Here is a 25,125-nt window from a genome sequence, read left to right as displayed (position 1 = left end):
GTAGGGACAAAATAAATTGATTTTTTCAACAAAAAAGTAATTGTAGTTTGAAGTTGAAAGAGAGTTTTGGAAAATGTTTTCCTTAAGTTTTGAAGAGAAGTCATTTTCCTTAAATTTGAGGAAAATGAATTGATTTGGAAAACATTTTTCAAAATATTTAACCCAACCAAACATGAGAAGATTGGAAAACATTTCATACCAAACACACTCTAAATAGAGAGAATGAAAGAGGACGGCACTGAAAAAAAAACTAAAATACTATCAAATGAGAAGGAATTATCAGAAATACGATGTACATTCATGAATCATAATATATTTTTTTATGAGAAACAGAACAAAGGAAGCCAGCCAGAGTGAACCAAAAATGGTCAAACAAGCAGAGAGATCAATCTCTCTATTACTATCAATATTGCATTGTATTGTATTGTGAATAGCCTCTCTCCAGGTACACTAGCTGTTTCCAGAGGTGGAGACCTCAGTGCTACATATTGGACACACCTGCATCCACAAAATCATATACAAAAATCAACTGCAGCCCTCCAAAATTTATATAGAAGAAGTCTCAGAAATGAATACTAAAAAGCAACAATATATTAGTAGTATTATTCAACAATTTGGACAGGTATATGTGAAAGATTCATTAATATACGTTGGAAAGGAAGGACGCATGGGCTGATCATCCACCCCCATCCCAGACAATTACCCCCATCACTAGAGGCCCTGCTGATGTAGAGCAACCATTTCTAACCACTTCCAAAGTCCACAAGGATGGACAAAGAGCATACTACTGTGAGTTGTCAAATAAAAGCAGTTTGTTACTTCGATAGAGAAACTCATAGCAAGTTAAGATCAAAATATAGACAGTTATCCCTTCTGATGCACCATAATACATTAACAAATATAAAATTCAACAATTCAGATTCGTTCTAGCTAACATCGATTTATCCACTCCTTAGTCTGCTATGAAAAGTTCTTAGGACAGAGGATTCATAAATACAAGTGTTGTGTCATTATGGCTCCCAACCCTCATCCTGATTCAATCAAAAGAGTTGGAACTCATTACAGGTATTATGCACAAGTTCTTACCTATCAAATACTTCAGTTGCCCATTGTTTATTGGTAGGGAAAACATCTCTATCTTTTCTGAGATGGTTAATAATGTGATCAATAAGATAAATGGTTGGCACTCCAAACTACTTTCTTCTGGTGGTAGGTGTATCCTTATCAGACATGTTATTTTGGCCATGCCTACTCATATGCTTACTGCTGTGCATCCTCCTAAAGGTACCATTGAGCATTTGGAGAAAATGTCGGCTACACTCTTTTGAGGGGGCACAACAGACAGGAAAAGGCGTCATTCATCTGCTTGGGATAAACTGAGTCTGCCTTACTGTGAAGGAGGTACAAATTTCAGGAAAATATGGGATATTGCATGGCCTTTTCTATCAAACAGTGGTGGAACCTTAGAACTGGAAAATCTCTTAAAAAGAATTATGATAGCCAAATATTGTTAGACGTCTCATCCTCTAACTACACAAAGACAGAGATCGTCCATGATTGGCTGATATGCTCACTGCTGGTATGGGTGGAGTCGCCGGCGACATGCAGTTTGATGGAGGTGGAGAAGATAGCGGATCGAGGTGATAACGATATACAGCTGTATAGTATAGAAGCCAAACTTATATCCTTTTAAGCACTAGATATTGGACTAGGAACTGGGAAAACACATACAAATGGAAGAAGAAGAAGAACAAAAAATCAGAAATCAGATAATCGAGGAGGCTCAGGCAGAGAACATGACTCAAGAAGTATATATCATAACTATCGAAGGGGAGACAAATAGTTACTGTATGAGCAGGGGAGATTCTTCCTTTCGGGAAACTTAGGAGAATCAGTTGGTCACATACAATGAACCAGAACCATTGAGCATAGAAGACAATCTCACGAAAGAGATGATGGAGACAAAGGCTACGATCTGGGCACACCTTAATGTGATCAAATTAGGGCAAGCCTTTGGAGCAGCTATGGGATGTGAAAAAAGAGGCTTATGCTTTGTGCATGAAGATGGATCAAAAGAAAAACTTGGAGAGATGCGCAGGAAAGGGCAAATCCTCAGATAATAATAACTACACAATTCCGAAAGAACTCAAGATTGTGTCTTGGAATGTAAGGGGGATTAATGAGGAAAGGGGAAATGGAAGAACATGGCAACCAAAGCATAACGTGTAAAATGTACAGAGAAAATCATCATTTCTTTTGGTTAGTGACAGCAGTGTATGTTGATTGTAAAAGGGTGTAAAGAAGAGAGTTATGGGGGGAGCTATATTCAGTGGGGGGAAGGTGAGCAGGACCTTAGGTGGTGGGAGGTGATTTTAATGTAATCAGATATCCCAGTGAAAGAGCAAATTATTTCAGAATAAATGAAGCAATGGTTGAGTTTTCCAAATGCATAGAAGAGATGGAACTTGTGGATCCTCCTTTATTTGGATTATACTTGGGGAAGGGGGGAGAATCATAGAAGTGCCTCAAGAATTGATAGGTTCTTATACTCTTCATCATGGGAAGAGCAACTTACTCTCATTAAACAAACAATACTGGCAAAGATAGGATCTGACCACAATCCAATCATGTTATCCTGTGAAGAGTTGAACTTCAAGAAAAATCATTTCAAATTGGAAAGTTGGTAGTTGAGGGTTGAAGGATTAAAAGAAAAGGTAAGACGGTGGTGGAGAGCTTTTGTTGTTAATGGGAGGCCTGGCTATATTTTAGCTGAGCAACTACAATTGCTAAAGAAAAGTTAAAAGATTGGAGTAGAAATAAAAGGCAATTGGAGACAAAGAAAGGGTGACATTCTAAACCAATTGGCAGTCTTGGAGGCAATTCAAGAACAAAGAGCTCTCACAGATGACGACGCATTTCAGAAATCAAACTTAACTAAGGAGTTTGAAGAAGTTGCAAGCAATGAGGACATAGCTTGGAGACAAAGATGAAGGATAGAATGGTTGAAACAGGAGGGAGACAACAATACAAAATACTTCCATAGGATAGCTATAGGTCACAAAAGGGTAAACTCCATAGATAATCTGAAGGTGGAGGGGGTGGGGGTGACATATCCAGAAGAGATCAAAGAAGCAATACAACAAAATTACTACAAGAATTAATGTAGGCCAGAATTAATGTTACATGAAGCTACAAGGATCTCAGCAGAAGAACAAGAGGAGCTACAAAGACAATTTAAAGAGGATGAAATCTTAGAAGACATTAAATTGTGTGCTATGGAGAAGGCACCCATGCCTGATGGATTCCCTATGTCCTTTTTTCAAGCTTTTTGGGAACTTATGAAGGAGGACATCCTAAAGACTCCAATATTTTTATGAAATATCAGAAGTTTAAGAAAAACTTCAATACAACATTCATAGCCTTGATCCCAAAGAAGGACATATAAGTCTCATAGGTGAAATGTACAAGATTGAGGCAAAAATACTGGTCGAAAGACTCAAGAAGGTGGTTAACAAGCATCAAATATCATTTATAAAAGGAAGAAATATCATGGATGCAACCTTGATTGATTGCGAGTGTGTGGACTCAAGACTTAAAGGTGCAGAAGTTGGTATCATGTGTAAGCTAGACATAGAAAAAACTTACGATCATGTCAACCAGAGATTCTTGTTGAATACTCTCAGGCAAATGGGATTTGGTGAGAAATAGTTGAAATGGATTGATTTTTGCATTAAAACTATCAAGTTCTCTATTCTGGTGAATCATGTAGGGCTTTTTTGATTCTAAAAGGGGTCTAATACAAGGTGACCCTCTGTCTCCTTTCCTGTTTATACTGGCAATGGAGGGATTTGATAGCATAATAAGGATAGCATTAAAGAATAGATGGATTAAAGGGTTTGAGATAGGAGATAGCAGGGTGGAAATAATGGAAGTACGTCACCTACATTATGCAGATGACACAGTGGTCTTTTGTGAGCCAAGGGTTGAACAAATAGGTTATATCAAAATGATTTTCACTATTTTTGAAGCTTCTTCTGGTTCAAAAGTTAACGGCGAAAAAACCAGTTTGTTCCTAATAAAGGAGGTGCCAAACATCCAAAATCTTTGTCATCCTTTTAGGATGCAAAGTTGAAAATATGCCTACTACGTACCTTCGTATGCCTCTGGGCAGTGAACACAAAGCAGGGGACATTTGGGCTGGAGTTATACAGAAAACAGAAAAGAGGCAGACTAGGTGAAAGGCACAATACATATCATTGGGAGGGAGGCTCATCCTTATCAATTTTGTACTTGATGCACTTCATACATATGTAATGTCTCTATTTCCCTTGCCTTCCAAGGTTATGAAAAAATTGGACAAACTTAGGAGGAGATTCTCGTGGCCTGGGTATAAAGAGGGCAACGGATACAAACTAGTCAATGCATACAACAATGTAGAGTAGAGAGCAGGGTGGTAGGGTGGTTTGGGCATCAGACATCTGAGAGCACAAAACAATAGCTTATTGATTAAATGGCTCTAGAGATGCAATAGGGAGGAACATGCATTCTGGAGGGAGGTGATTAGACACAAGTTTGGTGAACTCAACCCATGGTGTACCAATGTGGGAACTGATACTCATGGGATTTGAGTCTGGAAGACCATTAGAGCCCTATGGCCCAAAAGGGGAAGAAACTTGCAAAAGATAGTTGGAGATGGAAAAAAATAAAATTCTAAAAGGAGCCAAGTCCATTAATGGGGATTTTTCCAGACCTATTTATCCTAAGCAACAACCCAGATGGTACCATTTAAGATATGTGCAGTGCACATGGATGGAACTTATCCTTCAAGAGATTGATAAAGTGGCTAGTCTGCCAAGTAGGATTGATGATTTCAGAACTGCTGAACCAGATACATTAAGATGGAAACACAATACTGATGGGCAATTCTCTGTTAAAGGGGTTTACAGAATGGAAGGAAGAGTACCGTATAGAGGGCAACCAAAAAATTTGGAGAAACTAATGGAAGAGACCAGCTTTAACCAAGGTAAAATGCTTTACTTGCTTGGTGGTTAAAAGAGCAAGCCTGAACACAAGAAGTTTTGAAGAAAAAGGCATAGTTACCAGGTGCTTCTTATGCAATGAGACAGATGAAACAAATGGTCGTATGTTTTACACAACACTTTGACATAATAACTTTGGTCTTTATTTCTCAACATAACAAAGACAAGTTGGACTATGCCTAAGAATACTGCAGATTTGCGCAAGTGCTGGATGAAAAGAGGAGGCAGCAAAAGTCAAAAGAAGTGGTGGAGGATCATACCACAATGCATCCGGTGGACAGTTTGGAGAGAGGAATGGGAGGTGTTTTGAAGATAGAACCAATTCCATTTAGAAAGTTAAATGGAATTATATATTATCTTCTACTTTTGGTGTAAAGAAGTAGGTTTAGAGGATATAGATCATTTTGTAGGTTTATTAAGATCTCTGTGAGTATCTTCTTTTCTATTTGTTTTTTTATCTAACACTTCTTTATGGTGTCCAGCATTGAGGACTTGCTGAGGAAAATACATTTACCAGTTTCAAAAAGAAAAAGCCATCTTGGCCCTAAGTTGCTTGGACTAGGGTGCGGGTGTCCGATACGGGTGCAGATCTAGAGGTCCGGTCCTTCATGATCTAATTTTTAAGATTCAGGAATATGGATCTATGTATGGATACGAGTGCGGGGATTCGCCTAAAAATAATTAAAATATCTAAAAAGAGTTATAAAACCTAAATTATGAGATATTATGTGGAGAACTTGAAGAGAATATTGGACAGAGATTAAAGGAAAAGGAGTGACATAGAAATTTCTATATAAAAGGTATTCCATTTTCTTCAATTTCACCTTAGCTTTTGCATTGATTACATAAATCATTAAAACTGTCTAGACATTCCCCATCGATTTTGGTCAAAGTACCCAAAATTGGTTGACCAAATCGGACACGGATCCCACCCCCACACCCATGTAGTGTCGACATGGGTGCGGCACCAAAAGTGAAGAGTCCAAGCAACTTAGTCCTGGCCAATCTCAATCTTGGTAGCTATGGCTAAGATCAAACATCTTGTTGCTGTACATATTAAATGGCAGGTTGGGAGAGGTGAAATATCCTTCTGGTATGATAATTGGATCACTTTTGGTCCCCTATGAAAATTACTTCTAGAAGGCAGCAAACCTAAACTTACCACTGTTGCATTGGCCATAGCTAATGTTGAAATGGGAATGGAAAGGCTGAGAACAATATATTCCAACTGAAATCTTGAACTTTTTTAACAATATGAATCTCCAATTACCTCATGATGTGCCTGATAGACCATTTTGAACACCAGGCAACAAAAGGCAATTTTCTGTGGCACAGCTTAGCTTCTGCTAAGACATAGGAAGCCCAAATGCTGGATCGACTCCAAGACGTGGCATATATATGTGCCTTTCAAGATGAAAATTTATTATGGGGGGAGGGTATTGAGGGGCAATTCCTATTGATGCACGAGTTGCCAGGTTTGGTATTGCTGCTCCATCTAGATGTTTTTGATGCAGAAACCCTGATGTTAAAACTGTTGATCACCTCTTTGTTATGGTAATTTTCCTAATAAGGTGTGGAAAATCATGTGGACCATTTGGTATTCCTTACACTAACTTGCCTCTTACAGGTTGCTCATGATCAACTGGTAGAAGCTCAAATGTAAAGATCCTGTCACTAGCTTCATTGTCAATTCTCTGTCATTTATAACTACTTGGGAACTATGGAGATCATGATGTGGCTCCAAATATGGACTGATAAGTTAAATATTAGGAGATCCATATCTCTAATTGCTTCCACTATGACTCATCTCATCTCAAATCATTTTAAAAGCATTTACTTATGTCCTAACTGGAATGCTATTACTCAGCTTGTATGTAGTTCCATACACACTTCAACTAAATTGTTTAAATAAAATGGACCAACTCCCTACCTGTTTTCTCAAGTTTAACTCTGATGAGAACTGCAGAAATGGCCTTAACGGGGGTGGTAGCCTCATCAGGGACATGAGAGGGAAGCTAACTATGGCCTACTCATTGGTGCTTGGAGCTGGGACAAGTGATTGGGCTAAAGCTGCTTCCTTGCTGTATGGGATTACATGGTGAGTACCAGCCTTAACATTTTTCTTGCAAATTAGTATGATGCAATATGTAAGGAAATCCAACATCTTAATCTCCATATCCATTCAACTGTGTTTACATAAAATGGGATAAGAAGTCTCAATCTCATTCGATCTGGCACATAGCCAGATGAAAATGAAGGAACTCAAGCCCAGGATCTAAGTCACTATAACAGCTATAATCACCACCCTAAACAGTACTGACAAAAGACATATATTCCCTTTTGAGTCGAAGAAAGAAAAAAAGGGAAAAGAGAAGAGTACAATCTAGTTCAATGTGAAATGCATTGGCAAAAGAAGCACAGATAAACTTAGAGCTACCATCATTCTTCAAATAACTTGACATATATCAGCTGACCATGATGGAGCTAAACCACAATTTTTAGTCTCAGCTAGAGCCACATATCACAGATAAAACTTGTGTGATTTTTAAAAAGATTCAAAAGGTAGGGGAGCACCTACAAACAATAACCGAAAAGATACTAATTGGCTTAGCCAAGATCCTTCTCCCTCACAGTTCAAGGATTTATTTTGGAGGGTAGTACTTCTACAATACCTTGTTTATTTGTAACCAATTGTTGAGGCATTCAGAATGATACGTATGTTTGCAGGACAGCACAGTCAATTTGTCACCATCTTCATAATCCAATCTACATATAACACACCTGGAGTGCAAAAATGTCAAGTCGTCAAAACATTTCACGTAAGAAATAGTAGAGCAGCATAGGATATGTTAACTTACGAATCAGTGGTTCCTTCTGATGCAGTTTGTGTCTTATAGATCACTGAAGGCAAAGAGGCAATTGTATCAGCAGAAAGCCCCCTGCTCTCAGTTCCAACAACTTCACCTAATGCTATAAGTTCCTGCATCAGTGCAGACAGTTGAACAATACCAAACATGTGAGGTAGAATACAAAAAATGTCTAAAAGAGAAACAGGAATTCAACAAACTGAAGTACCTCATAAGAAAGCTCATCAGGATCAACGTCCTCCCATGCATCCTAAGAACAACAAAATACACACGTATGGTTAAACCAGACTTAATGAGATATCACAAAATTTGTCTTTTCTAAAATATGCAGGAATTTTACATCAAAAAAACAACAATGTTGCAGATGAATGATCTTGGGCGTATTTTTATGCTTAAAAGCCACGAGAAACCCATATTTTAGCTAAATTCGAGAACAAAATCCATTATACTTGCCAATTGTTTGATCTTGTTTATGTGATTTTGGCTAACCAATGTGATTAGGTGTGTGGAGGATGGAAAGCTAGTGGAGAAGACGCTGGAACGCAAAGAAATGAGTTGAAAGTGAGGCTGAGGTTTGGAGCTAAGCAGCCAAGTAACAAAGCAAGATCGGAGAAGAAGGAGCCCAGCTCCGCTTCCTCCCCGTATCGCGGAGCTGGGGAGTAACAATCAGTCTCGAAGAATTTTGGACCAGGGGACTTCATATCCACTCCGTATTGCAGAGCTATCGCGAAGAAGGCAAAGAGTTGTGCAAAGCAGGTTCGCTTTGACTCCGCGTCGCGGACATGCAACCCTAGATTTTGACGCGTTTTCTAGCCTATAAATAGACTCATTTTTGGTTATTTTTATTATTCTTTTTCATATACTTGGAGGATGAGACTTGGACGATTTTTCTCTTTAATTTCTAGTGTTCATTCCAACTCTTTTCAATCTTTCAATTTCTTGAATGATTAAAGATTCCAGCATTGTGAATCGAATTATGAGTGGCTAAATCTTTTTTTTCTAGGGTTGTGGCTACAATTGATTGTATAGTATCAACTCTTTAGAGAAGATGGGTTATCACTAAAAGTTATTCTTGAGTTCTTGAATTAACTATTGTAATGTTGGATCACCATTAGAATACACATCTTGTTTGTTCTTGAACTCGGGAGAGGAATAGAGAGATAGAACGTGGAATACAAAGGGCATGATCTTTCTTTGTCAAAACTTAGGTTGATTTGTATCTAGGATAGGGATATACCTAAGTTACCATGCTTGGTTATGAAATAAGATGAAAGTTTAATGCTCCGTGGTTGGTTCAATCTATCCCGCTCAACGATGTAGTTAGGTTGCCAATTGTGGAAGGTGATTAGAGGTTCGGAAGACCATAATCATATCATTAACCTTGTAAATCAATAACTTGATAACCATGAGGATTCTAAAGTGAAGATATTGTGCATGAAATCTTGTTTAAGTTGTAGCGCTGGAATTTCCCCAAGTCATTGATAAAACCCCAAGTGAATTCGAATTGGTGCTATTTAATTTAGTTAGTTATTTATTGCAATTATTAGTTGCATTTGGTGTAAACAGTCATTATCATTCCTGCTTGCATTTGGTGGACAGTGTGGAAGGAAAGGAATGGTAGACATTTTGAAGGCACTAGCAGTTCTACTGAGAAAATTAGGATGAATGAATTGTCTTAGCTTGTTCTTTTTTTGGTGTAAACAGAATATGTGGGGGGAAGTACGAGAGTTAGTATATTAAATTGACAATATATAATTGTATAGGGTTTTGAGCAAAGGTTAGCACCGTTTTGATGCTTGTAAAGTTTCCAACTTAGCACCTTTTTCTGGGGTGGCAAAGTTTTTATTGAATGAATTGTTACTTGTCTCAAAAAAAAAAAAAAGACAAATACAAAATCAAACTCTCTTTACACATTTGCAATTAATTATAGTTACAAATAAAATTGGATATTTGCTAATCATAAGTCTTTTGGATTCGACAATCTGGCTCTTAAAAGTTACTATATTAATTGGGTGACCACATACACTTGCGTGTGCATTTGGATGCAACAATGAACAAAGACTCAAGAAACCCCGAGTAAACATGAAAAAAAATATATTTTATCTATATTGAAGAAAGGGAAGGAGGAGAAAGCAAAACATGGTGGAAAAAATCTTCAGCCCAAAGAGCCCATCAATTCAGTTGAAAAAAATGCATCAAAATAGCATTATTATGAGGACAGTTTTGTGGGGCCAACAACAATAAATATGAGAAAAGATTTTCCATAAAATTTACCGGTCTGACCTAACAGTTACGGTGTGCCATTTGTAGATCTATCACGGATTTCACTAAACTATACCCTAAAAATTAAAAGGAAATTTGAATAAGAAAATAAAGCAACTAGCAGCTCAGACTACTCACTACTGTAAGGAGAAACTGTTATAGCACAAGTTTTAATAGAAATATTTGAACAAAACATTACAGATACACAATATGCAACATTGGGTATATCATATATGAGAGCATTCAAGGAAGTTCATAAATGTTTTGCGTCACTTTATTTATTGCCTTAACAGTTTGGCTAGATCCTCACATTTTTCACTTTTATCAAGAGCCAAACTTGGTATTTCATATCTGTTCCATAGAGTACATGCTTGAACAGTAATACTAAAATTTGGTTACATGTAAATATTATTGATATACAATATATTACATTTAGCATACAAAGGCATACTAAAGGGTGTTAAAATGTCTTCTTAAAGATGCTTCAAACGGTCCTTAGCAAGCCAAGATGCATTACAGGGGTGAACTCGTATTCACGACATTGGCGGCAGTCTAGATTCTCGCTCGATTCAGCCTTACCTGTTGTTTTTTAGATTAGGGACTTAGAATATGTTTAAACAGGTAATATTGATCAGGAGGCGCATTTATGGGATAGCTCACTCCCAAGTTTGTATTGATTACGAATACAAAATATGGTTAGCCGTTCAAGACACTTAGGCAACACTGCAAAGACCACCAAGGCCAATTGACTTATATCAAAGATCCTCGACACTTGTCAGCCCAAAGATGAACCTTATCCTATGGCAGTTAACATCCCTAACTACTACACGCATTTAATATATACTAGTTTTAGTGTTCGTGCATGTCCCTCGTACAGATGAGAACAAATTTTTAAAATGACATAAATAATATTTAAAATGTGCTTGCTTTAGAATATAAAAGTACCAAACAAATTGAAAGTTCCAAAATGATACATATTAATCATGTTTAGGTATTACCAAAAATATAAACAAAACATGTTTAGGGAATTTTGATCCACTTCAGTGGTTCTTCCTTCAATTTGTTCTAATACTTGTTTTATTGTAAATGTGTCATTGGAGTAAAATTTGATTGAAAGGCCAAAAAGTCATCCAAAACAAAGAATTATTTGAGTAGGAAAGTAATTTAAATATAATAAATAGAGTTAATTATACTAAACAACTCTGTAATATGATTTCATTTTAGATATATCCCCCTTTTACTTTAAAATCAAATATTTACACCTATACTACGAAAATTCGACACTTAATCCCCTTATAAGATATATCCATAACAGCAAAGTATATCAAAATATAGTTTTAAAAAGATGAATTAAAATTATAATTACCATACTTATGTTTTAGATCTTTCCCTACTTAAACAATATAGAAAATATTAATATTTTGGGCATTAAATAGTTTAGATGGATCTTTTTCTTATTTGATATAATAGTTACCTTTTTATTTTGTGGTTGTCGTAAGAAGAAGTCGTGTATTGTGAGTTAAGCCAGGTGATACTTCTTAATATGTATCATCATTTATCATGAAAGATTGCCGTAAAATTTTGCATCGAAAACTATTTACAGGGAAGTTACTAAAAAAGGGACACTGACTCGTGAATGGAAAAAAAGCTCTTAATTTAGTTGGTTTTGAAGTCCTAACTATTAGGGGGGTAATTAAAGGTCTATTCCTAAATAATATTAGGAAAATAATTAATTTCTAATTCTATCTAATATGAAACCTATTTTTAAATGGTAGAAAAGGTGAATGACATTTCTCTTAGGGCTTTTGTGCTTTCTAAAGTCTTAGGTTTTGCCTTTACGAGGGTACTTATATTCATGACAGCATTCATTGATTAGGAGAGGGGGAAGCAAGACACAGAAAAAGTGGTGGAGAATAATCCCAGATTGTAGCTTGTGGACTATCTGGAGGGAGAGGAATGTAAGACGCTTTGAAGATAGATTCAACATCATTCAGAAAATGAAAGGGAGCTGCATTGCAACTTTCTACTTTTGGTGTAAAGAACATTGTATAGAAAATGCTGAACAGTTAGTAGATCTTTTAGGATTACTATAGTTAATCTCTTGATTTAGCTTGTTACTACCTTTTTGGAGGTCTCCAGCATTACTGAGGAATACAACATTACCAGTTTTAAAAATAAAAAACTTATATTCATGACAACAAAGTTCTAAGAATATAAGATTGAAGAAAAAGATGTAAGGTCCAAGAAAATAGTGAATGTTGATCTTGTTTAGCTAGCCTATTAAAAGGTTAAATCTTGCCCCTGCATAACTTCTCAGATGTTTTATTGGATTTTTTGCTTTGCCTCCACTTATCAAAATTATTCTATTGTTTTCATACTAATTAATTTTGAAGTTTTAAATATTTTGATTTTCTATATAATTCAAACAAGAAAAGATTTATTTCTTAAATCCAAAATGTGTTGTAATTGAGGGTATTTTATTTATTGTGAACGTAATAAAAAGTTGGGAACTAGTTATCCGTAAGATTATTTTGATAATTGTGATGTCCCATCTAAGCTTACGTGCACCTCAACTAATTTCAGGAGGTACCCATTATCTCCTACCAATATAAGTACCGGGTAAATCTGCCTGCAAGGCTTGAACAGATGGCAAAAAATCACCTAGTGCTTTTCCTCTGTTAGGATTTGAACCTGAGACCTTATTCCGTAATTGTGTGCCTTGTTCAGATTTCTACATACTTAGAATAATTCAAAGTCCCTAAAACAAAAAAGAAAAGAGTAGGGTGGAACTTGACTGAGTACAATGACGTGATGAAAATGCACCCCCGTAACCAAGGTTTCAATTTCCAATGGTCTGCAGTCTGCACTAGTATATATTTCAGAAGTGGATGTGGCTTTGTTTTTATACTTCTTCTTGTAGTTGCTTTGTACAATCTTCTTTAATGGCAGCTTTTATTAGAATAACAAGTACTATTGCATCAGAACGTTACGATGTTAGAGTTAGTAATACACTGATTTTATCTCACACACATAAATAGAGTTGTTTTGTAAATAAAGTATCATTAATTAATGTCCATTCTCTTCCCTTCTCCTATTTCCTCACATGGTATCATCAATTAATGTCCATTCTCTTGTAAATAAAGTATCATCAATTAACTGTTACAGAGAAAACAGGAAAACATAATTAATAGTTGTTGATTTAATCAACTTTCTGATTAAATTTTCCGTGCATAAAACTGTTGGTAGACTAAAAGAGTGCTAACTTATAATTAGGAACGAAGTCATATGATGCAAGGCTGGAGTGGCATCACTGTGGACAAGATGCGGGAAAGAGAGACTGAGATGGTTCGGACATGTGAAGAGGAGGTGCAAGGATGAGCATGTTAAAACGTGCAAGGGGAAGGTAATAGCAGATGTTAGGAGAAGTAGAAGTAGGCCGAAGAAGAACCGGGGGAGGTGATTAGACAGGACATTGATACATCTTCCACTGACTAAGGACATACCCTTAGATAGAAAGGTACAAAGGTCGAGCATTAGGATAGAAAGTTAGTAGGTAGTTGTGTGTTGTCACATTCTGTGTGGCTAACCTCCTCTCTTCTTATCCTTTTGGTAGTATAATTTAGTTATTGCATAGTTTCTTATTCTTCAATGTGTATTGCTAGTTGTTGCTGCATTTGTTTGTATATTTGATACTTTGCTATATCTTTTCTTTCAATCTTGTCAGATACTTTCCTTTTGAGTTGAGGGTCTTTCGAAAATCACCTCTCTACCTTACAAAGATAAGGTTCGTATTCATCTGACCCTACCCAAACCACACTTGTGGAATTATACTGGGTATATTGTTTCTGTTGTTGGTATCAAGTTTTTGCAATCATAATAGAGACACATGTAGCTTTTTCACTTGCTATTTGTGCCCAACGCCACTCACTTAGTCAAAATAGTTTGCTTCTCGATGTAATGTTACAATTCTTGTCTCTTTAAAGACCTCGATTATGAACCACTCTTATTACCCGTGATCGTAAGGACAACAATGCACTTATCGCCAATGACTGTTACGTCGACACCAGGTCGCATCCAATGGAGTTGCAACAACCATTTTCTGGCGTCTTCCAGGAATTACTATGATAACTTTCCTGGCGCAACTCTGGTTATTAGAACTTCTCTCGTGACTATCTAGCAAGTTGTCTAAAGACTATTTAGTTCCCAATATTTTCAAATATGGAAACTCAAATTGATTTTATCCATCTTAAGTTTGATGGGTTGTATTTTTTTTGTTTTGAACATTGGTAAAGTTGTATTCTTCAACATTAAGGACATGCTGGCCACCTTCAAAATTTACAGCCCTAAGCGAAATTACAAGCTCCCTATTAATTCTATAATTTGATCTACATCTTCTATGCAGAGTTGTTTACACCAAAAAAGTAAAGATACCAAACAATTCCATTTTACTTTGTGAATGGAATTAGATCTATCTTCAAAACATCTCCCATTTCTTTCCTTCCACACTGACCACCATATGCATGATGGTATTAGCTTCCACCACTTCTTTTGAGTCTTGCTACCCCCTCTTCTGATCCAACATTTAAAAAGATCAGAGGTGTGTTCTGGCATAGACCAGCTGCAACATGTGATGTTGAGAAACAGCTCCCAAGTTTGATGCGTTGTATTAGAATGTGCAATATTGTATTAAAGTGTAGGAATACTAAATTTAGTAAGGTTAGTCCCTCTTGGTTAAATAAAATGTGTTTGAATATCAAATCTACAAAATAGGAGACTTTTGTATTCAGTTACTCTTCAAGTCGTCTCTTCTTTGTCCCTTTCTATCTTTTAATACATTTCATCTTCAAATTACACAATTTAGATCCATACCCGTTGAGAAAAAAATTGTTCCAAATGCATTTCATGTTTTTTTACCGTAAGCTCAGCTCCCCTATGGAAGTTCCATTAGAAGTAATAACCTCTTAATCTAGTCTTCACCGCAGCCACAAACAACTATTTAGATTGATTCATTCAAACGAAAAGCACTTACAATATGTTGGTTACTAGTGCATCCCAAAGAAATGCAGGCATGCGATGATTCTAAAATTTCTAAATGGAAGTTCTGTTTTTTTACTTGGGAACAGGCTTTACTTATGCTTCTTCAAGCAGAATTCCTCTAGCTTCAGCAATATGCCCTTATTAGCATGCTTTAAGTAACAAAAAATTTTACTATATGCAACAGTGTTGATATACGATCCAAAGAGGATGGGCTAGAACTTAATGGGCTATTAAGGGAAGACAATGGTGATGATCATTGGTTGTACAGGTAATAACTAGACTAATAGAATAAAACGACTGTAGTACACTTAATGTTTTGATAAAAAGTACTTCTGTACACATAGGGATGCTGTTAATTATACATGATGATACTTTTAAGATTGTGGTTCTCTATGCACAACCTATCATATTTTCAGTGACCTAAGTTCTACTCTTAAGGACTGAGAGTAGAAAGTGTAAGACAATGTAAGTTGTTTCTCAAATACCTCCTTTCCAGATATCATTTTATTCCCCAAGTCTGCAGGTCATGATAACCGACATCCTTAAAGGTTTCAACAACAGCAAAAGCACACTTCATTTATGTAGTAGGAATCTAAAGAAATAAATGTGTGTGCACCCATGTGTGTGTTCAGATTCTGTATTTACCACATTTCTTAACTTCCCCAAAATTCTTATGTCTTAGTATCATACTAATATCAGAAACTATCGTAAACATATTCTGCATGCAGTTGTCCCTTCCATGGGACAGGATGGCAGTAGGTGGATGCAATTGATCAGGATGAAGATTATTTGAATTTGATCATATTAACCAACCTCAAAACTTATCAATGTTGAGATTATTAATTTTATGAAGAAAGAAGCTCAGAGAGCTCAAGATGTAAGATCCATGCTAGAATATGAAAAAACTGATTAACTAATGCATATGAATGATCATATCAATTTGTTTTCAGAAGCAATACAGTTAAGCCAACTTCAGTAGAATGCTAAATATCATTACCTGAGAATTAATAGCACGATCCTCTTCATCTTGCGTTTGTCCAACATACACTAAAAATCATAGATTTGTCAATAGTTTGCACGATAAAAGAAGAGAATAAAGAGGCAAAAAACAACAGTAAAAAATAAGTTTCAACAAAGGACTTGCTTTCATTTATCCCAGCAAGGGCCAATAATCTAGCTGCCATTTCTCTCTCTTCAGCATCCTGTAGTGCTCTGGCATAGGCCTCATCACTAGAAAAAGCTGATGGATCTAACTCAACACCTTGGTTCTCATCCTCACTAGCTTCTTCATGAGCATGCACATCAAATGCATCTTCATCATCCTCATCCACATTACTACCATCATCTTCTTCTTCGCTTGGATCATCAAAATCTTCATCTTCATCCTCATCATGGCCATAGCTCCCAGCATCCCAACTCCCATAATCAATCCCATCATCGTTCATACTAAGCATCATATAAGCCCTTTCCTATTCCCAAAAAAACAAACCAGAAAGGCTTTATCTCATAATTACAAGCACAAATTGTAGGGGGGAAACAAGAAACAGAAGATTTCATTGCCTCGAGAAAAAATCTTAGTTTCATGTAATGCCTCTGAAGTCCCAAATAAGATCAAATGAACCTTTACATTTTATATTTCAAGATCACCAGTAAAGAATAAGGGATAGTTCCATGGACAAGGGTGAAGCTATAGAAATACCACAAAGACCATTCTTGAGGTCTCAAACTAAGGAGATGCAAGTGAAGGTTGATGGGTTTCAACGGAAGATCAAGAAGATGCTTATCGTGGAAGAAGAGCCCAAGAATTATAGCAAAAAGATAGCTAGGAGCTACACATATTTCATGGTCCAAGTTCAAGAGGAGGATTGGGCCCACTTGGAACCCCATTACACGCCCAAAAGGGGTTGAAGAACATGCCTAGTTAGGCATGTATTTTGGAGTCAAAAAGTGTCACTTCTTTCCTTATTTTGTTAGGTAATTTTTAGAAGAAGTGTGACATTAATTTTACTTCTCTTCCTAGGCAAAGTCTGTTTCTTTTTAGGAAGTGTTTTACGTGATTTGCTAGTTTCATAGTTTAAAGCTTCCTAGTTAGGTTTTCTACTTATTCTTTCGATAAAAAGATTTATTGTCCAATGCAGAGTAGGATTCGATTCCAAAGGGGGCTACGAAAGGGGGTACACGTTTTCTTACTTTTCTAGTGTTTTTTTCCTTTTCCTCTCCTCCCTCTTACTCCTCATTTATCCGTTTCCTTTTTTCACATTTCTTTATTTATTTTGATTCTCTTTCTTTTGGCTTTCCATACTCCTTCTGTTAAAGTTTCTTTTTTTATGGCCTTCGTTTCTCTGGCTTTGACTTCATTTTATTTTCCCAGCTGAATAGCATTCATCGGCTTGACTCTGCCCCACTAGCCTATAAGCTGTCTCTCATCTTGTGCATCTAGACAACCATGATTTCCCTAGCAGCAGCATCCTATCTCAGCCACCAAAATGGCAAACTGCTACACCAGTTTCCGAGAAAACAAATATCCTCAGCCACTGGACAAAACTCATTCCCCCCTTCCCTCCATCTTGCCAAAACCTCTTGATCAATCTCTACTCTGTCTAGGGTTGGCATCATTGATGCTTCAGAAGGATTAGAAATTAAAAATGCTAGTTGACACATTCAACATTAATTTGTTCATTCAAGATTAGCTGCAATTCCACTACAGCTTCAAAATTTTAGAAGCGATGTTTTATAGCAAACAGACTATTTGCACAGGCTGACTTTAGGGATTATGATAGCTTTTCAGTGAACTACTAATTTCTGGTACAGCTTTATAAATTCGACTCTTAAATTTGTTATACTTGTGAGTTAATCCAATCAAGTGAATGGTGCCACCATTATTCTAGAATAATGTACAAGTTGTACAATCAAAGTTACTTGAAAAATCACCCTATCACAAGATGTTATTCAGAGTCTCTAAGAAATATACAGACAAAAATTGAATCCTGATATGTGAAAAAAGCCCTAATCCTGAAGAAGCAAACATATTAGAGTTTATACTAAACCCTTTGTTCAGAAAGAAAAACAAAGTAAGTTGTTGAGTTAAAAAGTGAAAATGAAACCTGGTCTTGCAAGGTGCGGGCGAGAGCAAGATCAGCATCGACCTGACTAAGGTCGGTGAAAGGAGTTCTCCGTGAAGCTCCGGGTTGATGAAGAGCAGCATCGGATTCCCCATTTGCATTCACTTGCAGACTAGCATTCCCATCAGACCCATTAGGGTTTCCTGATTGGTGAGCGTTGTCATCAACCGCTGTGGTTTTGGCTGCTTCATTATTATTATTATTATTGTTACTTTCTGAATTCTCCATTTCTGGGCCAACAATCGAATCGAATCGAATGGTGGAATTGGGGAAATGGGTAGCGAGGGATATTCAAGTTATATATGGTGAAGAAGAAATCTGCAGCGTAGAAGAGAGCGATGGTGGCTTTGTGTTTGGGTTTGTGCGACAAAGAGAGGGGAATAATTAGAGAATATTAAATTAAATTATTTTATTAAATATCATATATATCATATATCATATCATATATATATATATATATATATTTAAAAAAAAAAATAGAACATTAGGCTCGCCTACGTGGCGCCACCACAAACCTGAATTCACTTTAAATTTATTTATTTACAAAATTAGTCTTCCCCTTTCATGAAAAGTTATGACATTTATGAAAAGTTGTGACATTTATGAAAAGTTGTGACTTTTATGAAAAATTGTGATTTTTATGAAAAATTGCGACTTTAATGAATAGTTGCGACTTTTACGAAGAACTGCGACTTTTATGAAAAGTTGTGACTTTTATAAAAAGTTGCGACTTTAATGAATAGTTGCGACTTTTATTAAAGGTTGTGACCTTTATGAAGGATTGCAACTTTCCAATATAGTTGCAACATTTCTGATAAGCCACAATAAATATTTGTTCACACTACCATTTGTTGTATATAAATAGAGAGATTTCCTCTCATTTTAAAATAACGAAAATTCTGAACCTCTTCTTCTTCTTCACAATTAAATATTTGTGTACTTTACTCACGTTGAGTGACTCAGTGACACCATTGCTTAAGTTACAGATCCTGGTATGTATTTTTACGGTCATTAATTTATGTTTATGTTATTAAAAATAAATGATAAGATGTAATAATTTTCATTTTTCTTTACATTATTTATCTTTTATGTAAGATAATATAGTGTTTTACTTTTAGTGACTGATAGGCTTTAAGAAAGAGAGGAGAAAAAGGAAAAGCATCATGGAATTTGATAGCTTCACATTTTTCAACTAAAAGTGCCACCATCGAAGCTAACTGTACAACAAATGGAATTGCCTCTACTCATTTGCTAGTCATTTTTAAGGGTTCATTTTTTGGTAGTATAAGAATTCGTTATGAGTAATTTATGTATTATTTTATGTTATAAAATTATATAAACAATAAGGGTTTGTTTGGTAGTGTGTATAAGAATAATGTTAAATATAGTGTATTAGTAATGTTTGTATTAGCAATGCATGTATTAGTTATGTTATATAAACAATAAGGGTTCGTTTGGTAGTGTGTATAAGAATAGTGATAAATAGAGTGTATTAGTAATGTTTGTATTAGAAATGCATGTATTAGTTATGTTTGCACTAATTATACATAGATTATTTTTATGCATTGTTTGGCTTGATGTATTAAAAATAGTATGCATTGCATAAAAAATTTATTTACAAAGATACTCTCCACAATTGTGATGGAAAAGATGCAAAAAAAAAGGGATTTGAGAGGCAATTGGGTCTTTAATTAAGCTAATGCATGCATTAAAATCATTGCATTGCTAATACCTAGAAATCCATGGTATTAGTAATACACACCTTAATACACAATAGAGTGTATAACCAATCCAAGCATTAGTTATATATAGGTTAGAAAAGAATACCAAACAAGGTACTAGTAATACACAAGGCTAATGCACGTATTATTTTTCCTAATACACTCTACCAAACAACCCCTAAGAAGAAAAAAGTAATAGGCCGAAGAGAGAAAATTCTTATTCCTCTTGAAGAATATTCTGGGATTATGGTATTCGTAGATCAATTACAACAAAGGAAAACTCATTTATTTATAAGGGAAAAATGAATTGGTCCCTAAGTAGGATTCCTAACTTTTCTCCAAAGGAATTTACATAATAGACATTCACTATGATACAAATATGTTTATAACACTCCCCTTAGAATGTCTATTTGTTAAATATGTGTCTCATTAAAACCTTACTAGAAAAACTCAATAGAGACTTGGTGAATAAATTAGTCATATTATTACTTGAACAAATCTGTTGCACATTGACATCACCATTATTGGGAGCTCGTGTGTGTAGAAAAGTTTTGACGAAATGTGCTTCGTTCTATCTCTTTTTATGAATCATCCCTTCAGGATAAAAAAAAATCTGCAAAGTCCTCACTTCAACTTCTTTAAGCAAATAATTTGTTGCCTTTTGAAAACTCTTCAAGATTTCTAATTCAAGTCATCAACTTGCATAACAACACGAAAGATTCTTGATTGATTTAATCCACATGAGGATTATAAACAAGTTTTTCAAAAGCTTACATATGCTTTCAATATTAAATATATGACATCTTCTAGTGTCTAAACTGCACGTCAAATAAGCTTTACACTTACCAATATGCATTATTAGACTTTTCACTTGATAAACATTTGTATGACAACATACTTTAATAGACTATAGAATTTAGATCCTCATAATTATTTACAATGTTGCGCGCTATTGTATCAAAGATATCGTAAACGATAAATCATTTTGTATCAATTCGTAATGCGACATAACTTATTGAGATCTCATCACTTCATTATTTTTCAGATACCTACGCCTCTCATGAGGTTTCATGAAGTATTATGTCGTAGGCTCTTCAAGAGCATATTACCTCCTTATTATATATATGATCTTTTTAATCATTTGTTCCTCCCCACTTTCAGGAATTATTTTATTTAGATTCGATTGGTCTATCATGCTTCATGCATATTGCAGACTATGCCCTTCAAGGACATTCAATATGAGCATCTACAACAACTATGAAATCAATTTTAGGTCAGCAAATGCTCCTAACATATGACTTGAATTATCTTTGAAAGAGAATCGTACTAATAATAATTCATAATATATTTCTTAGTTGCTTATTATCTCACTCATATATATTATTAAAACAAACAAACACACACACACACACACACATATATATATATATATATATCTCAATCTGCTTTAGAAAATTTATGTTTTTGCATATATCATGATATATTCATTAATCATTTAGTACACATAAAAATTATTAAATAATTCATAATATATTTCTTAGTTGCTTATTATCTCACTCATATATTAGTAAAACAAACACACACACACACACACATATATATATATTATCTCAATCTACTTTAGAAAATTTATGTTTTTGCATATATCATGATATATTCATTAATCATATAGTACACATAAAAATTATTAGATGGAAAATATATGTTGCCTAACCTTGAACCAATTGTTAGAAATTGATCATAATTTATTAGTTTGATGTTGATACGCTCAAATTTACACCTCGATTAAAAAGCATAAAGCAATTGTCGATTAATATAGAAACCAACTAGATTGGGGTCGAATCCCACATGGAATAAGGTGAAAATTAAGTTGTATGTGATTATGTACTTTCAGTTACTTATTTTTTTTAAAATGGGAAATATGGAAAGTTTTGAGTTTTTGTTTAAAGTTCACTTTTCGACAAGTAACAATTAACAATATCACCTAAATGTAGAATCAATCACAGAGAACTAATCAGGATTGTGTTCACCAAGACTGTTTGACCATATTTGAGTTAATTGCATAACTTCATCTTGGATTGTTAATCTATAAGTTTATCAAACTTATGCTACACTTAACCGTTTTTCAACCAAATTAAATGTATATCACTTTTATTATTTCGAACTAAAAGTGTTCACTATCATTTCGATAGATAGAATCTCAAGTTGGTTAATTTTAATACAACATTGACCATTAGACGAGTCCAGATCCTCAAATTCTTGTTATTAACTCTTTTTCAAAGTTTTAGCCATTTTACTCAAACAAGATAACTTGAGACAGGTTCTAATGTTTTCAACCATTAGAAGTCAATTAAAGTGAAAGATATAATAAGGTCTACTGACACAACACACAATTCATTCCGTAAATCCAAGTGTTAGGTCAAGTCGTCATGGATTCCACAACCTTTGGTAGTATGATTTAACCCACATGATTAATGAAACAAGAAATAAAATTGCATTTAATGTAATTACTTACAAGAGTTAAAGACAATCAACATTGTGATTTCAATAAGCTGATGAAGTTATTGTACTTCATTAAAGTGATGTGGTCTTCTTTGATATAACAAATATGATATAATAAAACCCTAGAAATAATATTTATAGTTCCAGAAAATTTAAAAACAGAAAGCAGAAATTTTGAGGCTCGTCTAACGCTGTGTTTGAAGGCCCGTCACATGTGTGATGACCCGTCACATAACTTCAGAGTGTTATAGTATTCTTGTAGGTCTGACGCTGCATCTGACGACTTGTCAGAGGTCCGACGGTTTGTCACTCTATCGTCATAAAACTGCAGAGAATTTGTGGAGTTTTTACAAGTATGACGGTATACCTAATCACAGGTCTGGTGGTCGGTCATAGGTTTGACGCTCCATCAAGCCTATTGTCAAAGCTCTCCTTTTGCACACTTAGCTCCCTTTCACTTTCTTTCTTGCCTTAACTGATTTTCTATCTAATAAAGTAGAAAACTATCAAAAGACATTGTTGTTGCTTAAAAACTCATTATTATTCCTAGTTTAAAGTATCAAATGTGTCGTCAAATGCTAGCACATCAACACCCTCAACTTAGAACATTTGTTTGTCCTCAAGCAACACCAAACACTACATTTACAGACTACTATCATCACATCCATTACAAACATTCTTTACTCAAACATGCATATATATATATATTAGTTAATACATCAAATTAAAAGAATCTACGAATGTCATCCGGATATAAACAAGCAACTTAGTATATATCCTTAGAAATTAACCATCAACAATGCAATCCTAGTGCCATTACCACAAAGAAGTCCCTATCACTATCATGACAAAATTTATTTCCGAAAGACACTATGAGACACTCATACTCAAAATAAAATTCAATCAATGTGCACATAAACCCATAGGCTTGCCGTTATTATTTACACATTGACTTCTCAAATAGATGGACTAGGATCACCATAGGACTTGTTAGGCGTGTAATGTAGGCTCAGGGTAAAGGCAGGGTACATTTGGGAGTAGTGACTATGCCTTCCTTGCTACCATCTTCGCCTTTCTTTCCTCTTTAGCCAACCTTGTTTCTCCCTTTTTATTTAACAAATTCTGATCCTTTGGATGTGGCTTATCATTTTTTATAACGTATTACTCATGATGACATGCTATATCCCCAAGTTTTGATTATTATCATCCTATCTTTATTCATACCCCATTGTATATTTACTTTACTCAACTTAGACATTTTACTTAAGATAAGGTACATGGTGTATAAGGAGGGACAAGGGCCAAAAAATCAGTTTAAAAATAAACAGAAAAGTAAACAGGTTTAACAACAAATCGATTGTCATTTAGGCTCAAACTTTAGGATCAACAAATTTCTTTATTCATTTGGTTGGTCTTATAGACTGAGTGAACTAAATTCAAAAACGACCAATGATCCTTTTCTAATCTGTTGTCTTTCAACCAATGCAATATAAATCAAGCAAGTTCTAGATGTCTCTACAAAGAAAAAATAATATACAAATGCTCGCAATCACACATAGCCTAGTATGCACTGTCAACTTCTTATTGTCAAGTTTTATTTGTATTGTTTAAATCACAATTGTTTCATTCATAATCAATAGATATCACAAAAATATCCTTAATAGTCAACAACATTACCAACAACACATTTAAATGCAAACCTCTTTATATATATATATATATAAACATACTAGATAATAATGTCCCGTGCTTTGCACGGCCCCAATATGATTTTGAAGAAAACTTTTTCATAGTAAAATACTCAAATACTTGATCAAAATCATATATTAATATGGGAAAAACTTGACATTGTTCATGTGAATATGTGAAATAGATAAATAGTTACAAAAGGATTTATATATATATATATATATAATATGAGATATATTATACAGGAAGAGCTCCACAAGGTCGAGACCAAAATGAGAATTATTCCATAGAATATAGAAGAAGATTAATTATAAATATAGAAGAAGATTAATTATGATATATATATATATATATATATCAATTCATTTGGTTTGATTTGGTTTGTGTTTAACTAATCTAAAGTAGTTTTATATTTCTCTCCAACCGTCACATATATGACTATCATTCTCCAGGGTGCACACACTATTATTCTACTACTAAATGATGCACTAATGAATAGTTTTCACTTTATCGTTGAGGTAAAGTCAAATGGTTAGGCTCCAATCACATTTTTTAATTAGAACATCAAATTTAACACATAATGCTAAAATTATTTAGTAGCAGATACACATTGCAATTGGAAAAGGATCAATAAAGATTTCTTTCTCATGCATTGTGAAGTAGTAAAATCATCACAACAAAATCTGCTTGATCATTTTATTTTGGGTCTCATGTAAAAAAGAGAAATATGAGAAGTTTTGGGTTTTGTTTAAAGTTCACTTTTCGAAAAGTAACAATTAACAATATCACCTAAATGCAGAATCAATCACGGAGAATTAATCAGGATTGTGTTCACCAAGCCTATTTGACTATTTTTGCGTTAATTACAGAACTTCATCTTGCATTG

The 25,125-nt window shown here is 34.8% G+C and overlaps 1 protein-coding gene across 1 annotated transcript; it reads right to left on the bottom strand.

Moving 5' to 3' along the window:
- Window positions 1-239: 239 nt before the first annotated feature.
- LOC125849127 (E3 ubiquitin ligase BIG BROTHER-related) lies at window positions 240-18,696 on the bottom strand. The gene is made up of 7 exons (XM_049529148.1): window positions 18,310-18,696; window positions 16,350-16,674; window positions 16,203-16,252; window positions 8,115-8,156; window positions 7,898-8,019; window positions 7,712-7,820; window positions 240-498 (listed from the first exon to the last, which is right to left on the bottom strand). Exons 1-7 carry the CDS (start codon window positions 18,553-18,555, stop codon window positions 451-453), a joined length of 942 nt encoding a protein of 313 aa, XP_049385105.1. The 5' UTR covers window positions 18,556-18,696; the 3' UTR covers window positions 240-450.
- Between the last annotated feature and the right edge of the window lie 6,429 nt (window positions 18,697-25,125).

Source organism: Solanum stenotomum, chromosome 12 (assembly GCF_019186545.1).
Source record: "Solanum stenotomum isolate F172 chromosome 12, ASM1918654v1, whole genome shotgun sequence".
Taxonomy (NCBI): domain Eukaryota; kingdom Viridiplantae; phylum Streptophyta; class Magnoliopsida; order Solanales; family Solanaceae; genus Solanum; species Solanum stenotomum.
The sequence above is the reverse complement of the archived record's forward strand: the minus strand, read 5'-3'. Positions and strand labels throughout refer to the sequence as shown.

Excerpts from the sequence above, each read along its gene's own strand:
- LOC125849127 (XM_049529148.1), bottom strand. The coding sequence starts at position 18,555 with ATGGAGAATTCAGAAAGTAACAATAATAATAATAATAATGAAGCAGCC. Across the intron at positions 8,157-16,202 it reads ATCGTGCTATTAATTCTCAG|GATGCATGGGAGGACGTTGA; the intron begins GTAATGATATTT and ends TGTTGTTCTTAG. Across the intron at positions 8,020-8,114 it reads CTGATGAGCTTTCTTATGAG|GAACTTATAGCATTAGGTGA; the intron begins GTACTTCAGTTT and ends GCACTGATGCAG.